This window comes from Manacus vitellinus, unplaced genomic scaffold, assembly GCF_001715985.3.
Source record: "Manacus vitellinus isolate BGI_N305 unplaced genomic scaffold, ASM171598v3 scaffold_10_pilon, whole genome shotgun sequence".
NCBI lineage: Eukaryota > Metazoa > Chordata > Aves > Passeriformes > Pipridae > Manacus > Manacus vitellinus.
In genome coordinates this window covers 7,658,989-7,666,707 of record NW_021938838.1, presented here as the reverse complement: position 1 = coordinate 7,666,707, position 7,719 = coordinate 7,658,989, and the positions used below count along the sequence as shown (strand labels likewise).

The 7,719-nt window shown below is 41.0% G+C and overlaps 1 protein-coding gene across 3 annotated transcripts in view; it reads right to left on the bottom strand.

The window, feature by feature from the left end:
- Nucleotides 1–375: 375 nt before the first annotated feature.
- The window catches only part of BANP (BTG3 associated nuclear protein), a 124,466-nt gene continuing 117,122 nt past the window's right edge, over nt 376–7,719 (bottom strand). For all 3 annotated transcript variants that reach the window (XM_018084086.2, XM_018084078.2, XM_008927576.3), the window contains exons 12-13: nt 3,677–3,820; nt 376–1,192 (exon numbers count right to left, since the gene is read on the bottom strand). In XM_018084086.2, the coding sequence (XP_017939575.1) occupies nt 1,121–1,192; nt 3,677–3,820 (216 nt within the window). In that variant the 3' untranslated portion in view covers nt 376–1,120. The remainder of the gene's footprint in view (nt 1,193–3,676; nt 3,821–7,719) is intronic.

Sequence of the window (7,719 nt, the reverse complement as noted above, 5' to 3'; positions counted from 1 at the left end):
CAGGTTTCCTTCCTACTCAAGCTTAGTAAATAGGAAAATGGTGCTTTGTTGAAATCAATATCAAATTTCCCAGAGGTTTCAGAGGAGAGAGGGTTTCACCTTGCTCTGGATGGTGAACAACAAGATGGATTTCAGACTTTTGGATGGATGAATCCCAGACCGAGGCACTGCTGGACAAAGGAGGCAGAGGAACTAAAAGGGAGAGAGCTCAGAAGAACTGTTCACATTTACCATAAATTTCATAAATTCATTGTATAAAATACGATTTGCAGACTTCAAAGCTTAACTATCCCATTTTTCTTGCACTGAAAATTTAGATAATAAAACAATCTAAGATTGATACCTTCCTTAGAGACTTAAAGTGACTTCCAGCAGAGCTTGCAAGTGGCATCAACTTCTCCAGAACTCCACTCCTGCAGCCACCAAACCATCCTCATCCCAAGGCAGAGCAACTTAGAGCTGCACTATTCATAAATACACATTTATTTTCCATTAGAAATGCATAATTACAGCATTTAAAAGCCTTTTCCCCTAGAAAAGTAGTTAAGCAACAGTACAAACAAAATTGTTAGTCTTCTGCAAGTACAGTTTTCATTACACTGAACAGAAAACACCAGCAAAAGGCCAATACTTGCTGTCATGGGATTTTCCTCTTTTTAAATATTTTCCATTTTTTGTTATAAACACCATAGCAAATAAAAAAAAAGCTGTTTAAACAGTGAAAAATAGCTGAGCTCTGGAACTTTTCTATGTGGTAAAGCAAGTATTGCAAAGCAGCAATACACCTCCTAAAGTATCTGCAGACATTCAAAGGGCCTTTTTCACAGAAGAAATGGGTGAGCAGGAATTGAGTCTCACAGTTTGGATGCATTAAATCTCCTTCTGTCTTTCTGCAAGGGTTGTTTTTTTTCCTCTTGATTTTTTTCCTGAAGGTCAGATCTTCACTGCTGTTGTACAGCTCCAGCTGAAGTAAAAGGGTGTGAATTATTCCAGGTGAGGACAACCAGGCCATGGCTGGAGATGTCTGAGGTGTGACCATTGGTTTAAGAGGTATTTTTGTCCTCTTGCACTTCATTTCTGCCTGTAGTTCACCAACAGCTCCCAATGTTCCTCAGTTCCCTCACTGAATTTGGATTGCTCCGTGTTCTATCTGCATTTCTGGCTGGATTGCTGATTGAAGGCTGTCAGTGCCCTGCAAAGGGAAACAGGACAGCAAGAGAAATCAATCTAAAAGTGCTTTTCACTGGTGTAACCAAGGGAATGTGAACTTGTTGTACTAATAGAAAGTTCTTGTATGTACCAGTGGAAAAATCCCAGTGCAAAATCCACATGGATATCGGCTCTGTGATGGAGTGGGAATGGGAACACACTTACAAAGGCACCAAAAATAACATCAAGAGTCCTTCTGAAGACTAAATAGACCTGCAGGCTCTAAGGAGAAGGCTGAAATAATGCAATTATGATAAAGATTTACACAATCAGGAGTGGCACACAGGAAACAGTTATTCCCCCTCTCTTCCCGAAAAGAACCAGATCTAAATAAAGAAAATAAACCCTTTGTCTGGCACAACATGAAGCTGTGGAAGGGCTGGTCCCAGCTCAAGGTATGGAGAGACATTGGGAATATGAAGCTGGGCAGAACTGTGGATAAAAAGGCCACCAAGGGGATCACGGAAGAGCCAGGAGGGATTCCTGGAATGACAGAGCTGCTGAAGGTAAGGAGAGTAAAATTCCCTGTTGGCCTCGTGCTTGGAATTTCTCAGTTGCTGCAGGATATGGTCTAAAAATGCTGATTTTACCCACTGCAGTCTGTGTTTATTTTGTGTAAAATGAGAATAAAGCTACAACAGTCAACTTTTCCTCCAATAAAATCCTTCCTGCAGGCCTGATTTTCCTCACTTTCCAAGGAAGAACAGCCCTCATGACAGAATTGAGAGTAAAGACAATTGATTTCAGCTTTCAAGGGAAGTCTCCTTAAAAATTAAATTCCTCCCAGTGGGCTGACAATGCTGGGGGGGAAGGATAATCCCACTGCAAAATCCCTTTTAGCCAAGTTACTTGGAGTAAGGAAAAGGAGCTGCTGACACAAACTCTATCCTTGGAGCTGAAAGATAAACTTAAGAACAGCTGGACTGGCTTGGAGAAAGCCCCTCACACCCAGGAAACCTTCCCCTGACAGAGCCAGAATCACAAGCACTGATAAAACTCCAAGCAAAGGGCAAGGATTTAATGATATTTCTCTGGATTTTCCTGTCCCACATTCCAGAGATCTGCTCTTGATGGATTTTCCCCCCATAAACACATCTAATATTTGCTTTATGTAACACCCTAGATACAGAATTACATCTCTGACAGTATTTCTGTTGTAAAACAGTCTGATTGGAAGTCCTGCTTTTTGCCCTCAGCCTTGGATCTGCAGGATGATCCACATGGGTGGAAACTCCTGATTTCCCATCCTTCAGATTTTACTACACAGTCACAACTTATTTATTCAAATAAAAATACCAGAGGCTCGAAATCATGAAGTGTTTCTCCTAAATTAAGAAATTCTTTTTCAAATTCTTTCTCCCCATCTCTGCCTTCTTGTCAGTTATTGCACTTTGCTACAAGACTTTTATCCTGTTCAACTTGAAAGGTAATTTGGTGTTTGCTTAAACTTAAATTGTTCAATAAATTCGTGCCAAAGTGGTGAATAAATCTATCAAATTGCTAAATTTGAGAGGACAAGCACAAGGAACACACCCAGGAAAGCTCTATGGGAGGTAAATTTAAGTATTTTCCAAGTCTAGAGTGAGAGCAGCAGCAGGAGAAACACCTCTCACTACCTGCTGCCTGTGTACTTCACTTATTTGGCTTCATGATCCTTGTGAGTCCTGATATTCCATGACTCCATGATTTATTAATTGCATAGGACCAGCAGTGATGGAGGATTCATAAAAAATAAGGCACAATCCCTGTAGCAACACTCTCAGCGTCCAGAGCAGTCTTACAAGTGACTAAGAATAAAATCTTCAGAAGGTAAAAAAATTCCACAAGCACTTGGCATCCTCCAGAACAGAAGCCCAGGAAGAGGGATTTGCAAAACAACCCGTGACCATCTTCAGAAAAACTTCTTACAACTGTTCTAAGTCAATTTTCTTGCATTGTCACCAAAGCTTCAAGTTGATGACAAGCTTTTTCTAGACTCAGCCACACAACTGTTCAAACTGATTTAAAAAGACAAAAATACCCGGTAATTCCTCCACCATAACTGAGGGGATCAAGTGTTCACTCACAGATGCTGTGGGAAATCCAGGCTGTTGATCAAAACAACTGGAAAACTGCTGTCAGGAAGGGTATAACATTTTTAACTGAAACCTCAGTCTAAAATATCCTTTTTGGCTGCATTCAGGCACGTTTCTTGCCCTGTCCTTTGCAATGGCTTTTAGCCTTCAAGGGCACAGGAAAACAATGATGACCGAAATAACTGTTCTCTAGAGGCACTGAGAAGGAACACAGAAGAGGGAGCAGGAAAAGACCATTTATATCTTTAAAAAAATTATGTAAATGATATTTTTTTATGGCTTGGAGAAAGGATCATGAAGTCCTTGTTTGTGGGTAGATATACAGGACGTGTGATGGATATTTCACTCGAGTTAAGCACATTCAGATGGTGAAAATAGAGACCTGGACATACCTGGTTGGTGGCAGAGTGGTCTGTCACCGGTGTGAGCTGCACATACTGGACCTGGATGTCACTTCCCTGGAGTGGGGATCCATCCACCCCCCCGGGCGCGGGCTCGGCCGACGCCACGGCGATGAGCTGAGCACCCTGCAGCACCTGTGGGGACAGCAGGGAGTCACAACTCGGAATTCCAGGGTGGGGCAGGCTGGAAGGGACCTCAGTGGGGCATCTCCTCAGATTAGGTCATCCCAGAGCCCCTGTGAGAGGCTGGGATGTTCCTGGTGAATGGCTCCAACAAGGAGCCATTTGCAAGAGCAGCAGGTCCAGACTCTTCCACCAGAGGACTGTGAATGACCCACATGTTCCATCAGTGTAAAACCTCCTTCCTGGACCTGAGCACATATCAACCCACTGGACTTCGTGTTTTGGGGTCTTCCCCCACCCCAAGTGATCAAGACTTTGACCAACAGACACCAATATTGCAATGATCAGGTCTCGTAGCTGGACCCCCCGGTGGTGACATCTTTCTACTCTTATCCTTCCTTTCTCTTCCTTTCTTTTCCTTATACATTTCCCTAAGTGTTATTTTTATGCCTATATTTCTACAGATAATAACCAAAACAGTTACTTTTATATTGTTTTATTGCTATAGATAATAATAACAACCAAAATGGCTCCACATATCTTTTCCAGTGCAACCAAATTGTTCTAAAATACACCCTATATATATAGATAGATATATAGATATATAGATATATAGATATATAGATATATATATAAACCCCAGTCATTCAGTGTCTGTAACCTCCTGAACCAAACCAGATCCAGCACCAAAGACTGTTAAAAAAACCCCAAAAACACTTGACTATCAGTACCAGTTTCTTTCAGCCACGTGGACATGGAACACAGGAATTCTCACACAAGGTGCTCAATCCACTTGGCCTTCTGGGATTCATAATTATGTTAATGATTATGACAAAGACTAATTGGGACAGACTGACAGGTCACATGAGAGTGACACTATCAGTAGTGCACAGGGATGTCACTGAGTAACATTTTACTGCTGCATAAACAGGCCCAAATCCAAGATACTCCTTCTCACAGCCAAAGGCATCCCAGTGTTGACCATTTATTAGAACAATGTTTATATTTGTGTCATATATGAAGGTGTAGATTTAAGAATTACTAATTAATTCTAAGTTCCTACAGTTCCTAAGTTCCCAAAGGCTTCAAAACCAAAGAACAGTGGATCCGTCTCAAAGTGCTTCTTAAAAACATGCTTCTCTTTAGATTAATTTTAATTTACTTCTTGACACACAGGTCAGAATAAAATACATGTATGTAAATAATGACAAGTCCTCGCTGCCATTTTTGACACTCAGCTAGAATAGGCACATTAATTAATATTAATTTAATTTCTTTGTACCATGAGGGATGTATTTTTAAACTACAACATTTGACCCGCAGCGAACAAAAGGAACCTTTCAAAGGAAGGCAGGAGAACAAAGAGCAAAAATAACATTCCTAACAAAGGTTTTGCTTCCCAAAGTCTGATTTCTCAGCTGATCTGAGGGTGGGTGGCCATGGAGGAGGGGGTGGACCACAATTTCTCTGGGGAGCGGGGGAGGCAAGAAGAGGTGACCCAAATAAATGACCTCAGGGGTGTGCTCAGGATTTTATGAGATCTTGGGTGTTCTGGGATACAGTTGGCATCAAACTGCAAAGGATGCTACACTTTGTTTTTACAGGAGTGAGCAAAATTCTCCCACCCTACGGTGTTAGTGTTGGAACTGAATGATCCAGGCTGTTGGGATCACATCACATCTCTATTCATTACCTGTAGGTCTTCAACGGGGTTTTTTCTCATTTATTTCTGAACTATAAAGTTCACAATGACTGTGAGTGACCGAACAACCCCCTTATCGTGGAATCATGGAATGGTTTGGGTTGGAAGGGACCCTAAAGCTCATCTCATTCCACCCTCTGCCATGGGCAGGGACGCCTTCCACTAAACCAGGTTGTTTTAAGCTCCATCCCCCCCTTCTTGTCACACAGAAACTGTTTTACAACAAAGAAGCCGAAAATTTCCAACAGAACCAAACATTTCCAACAGCTTCCCTGTTTTCTTGCATGTTCTCACCTGCCAGTGACCTTCCAGAGCACTTGGAAAAAAAAACTCCCTTTCACAGCAGATTCAGGGGGAAAGGCTTCAAATAGAAACAGAGGAGGTTTAGGTGGAATATTGGGAGGGAATTCCTCCCTGTGAGGCTGGTGAGGCCCTGGCACAGGTTGCCCAGAGAAGCTGTGGCTGCCCCATCCCTGGAAGTGTCCAAGGCCAGGTTGGACAGGGCTTGGAGTAACTTGGGATAGTGGAAGGGGTCCCTGCCCATGGGGCTGGAACTAAATGATCTTTGAAGTCCCTTCCAACCCAAACGATTCTGGAATTCTATGACAGTACCAACTGTGTCATCCCACTGACCTGAATCTCTGCCTTTCTCTTTGGGTTTTTTACCTCCTCTCTCCCCCTTTTTTTTCTCTTTATTACTCAAACTCTTGATGGTTTGGGACATGCAAATTATTGATCTCCCAAACTTCTGTTTTTCATCCCTTCTTCAGTGAGATGTTTGCCATACAAAACTTAATGAAATTAGTCTTAATAATGAAAACCAGCCACCTTCTCTGCCTCCTTTCTTTCCATGTCAAGCTCATTTTATCCCATAACAAATTGTTCCCATTCAACATTCAACTGCCAGGGCAGGAAATAGAATTTTCTTCAAAAGATTAAAATTTAATGCTTTCTTTCAGTTTCTTCCAAAATTATTCAAACATTTTCCAAGCAAGGTTCAACACATATCACACCCTCTGCCGATTTTACTTAGCACTGACAATTATTCTTTTGGAAGTTCATAACTTAAGCCTTTAAATTCCAGAACCAGATGAATATTTCGGAATAGCTGGAAATTCTTTACCGAAACCAGGCCTATTCCTCAGGCTGGTCTTTGCCAGATTGAACATTCTAAAAGACACTTTTGAACCTTTTAAAACACCTTCTTGCTACTGTTGTGAGCCCTTTTATTGATCTAGGCAAGCACAAATGTTTGCCTACCCATAAAAGGCTCAAAACCAAGACACTCTGAGAATTTGGTGTCTTTTTTCCCATTTCTACTGCAGGAATGCAAAAAAATATGATTTTTTTTTTAAATAAAGAGAGGTTTTGAATTGCTGAGTGGTTGTTTATAGAAGGTTCACTAAAAATCCTGTGGCACTGATGGCAAAACACATTCAAACAGCAAACACAGCTCCTTGAAAAGATAAGCAGCTCTGCTGATAAACACCTTCCCTTCAAAAAGATAAGTCCCTCTACCTGATTCTTTCCAGTCTTAAAGTTTTCTTCACAAAGCCTTAAGACTAAAACCATCTTATTGCCAACAAAACATTTATTTAATGGATTTACAGGCTCATGGATGAGTTTATCTGGGGCAATTAGACTCTGTCTTTAGGTCCAGAACTCAAAAACTGTTTAGTCAAAAATTAATAAGTTCTTTGAAAACATCAGAGGTTTAGATTAATCCAGGTCTCCAACATCTTGGTATTCCCTAAGGAAGCTGGAGCAGGCAGTGCAGAGCCAAAAGAACGGAGTCGTATGAAAAAAAATCCAAGACTCAAGTCCAAAAGTTTAATTTTGTAGTTCTTAATTTCCCTTGAGGAAGCAGAGCAAGACCCAACACAAAGAAACAAGTCCAGTGTGGAGGACACTTGCTTCACCCATTCATCCTCAAATATTACAACATCATCCTGTAAATTCAGTATATAGTGTTGTGGTGTAAGGGTTTGACAGAAGCTTTGGTAATGTGAAGGTACTTTATTTAATTAATGTCCTAATTAATTTCTCTTAAAATAAAAGTGTGTTGAATTCAGGTAACTGAAAACAAAATAAAAATTACTGACTGCTCTCAAAGCTGATATCACTGGGAATTTACTGATCTACGTCCTAAAGGTTTACTTGGGGACCTTCCCTTATCCAACAAAAACTTGTACCTAAATTTGCAATTTAT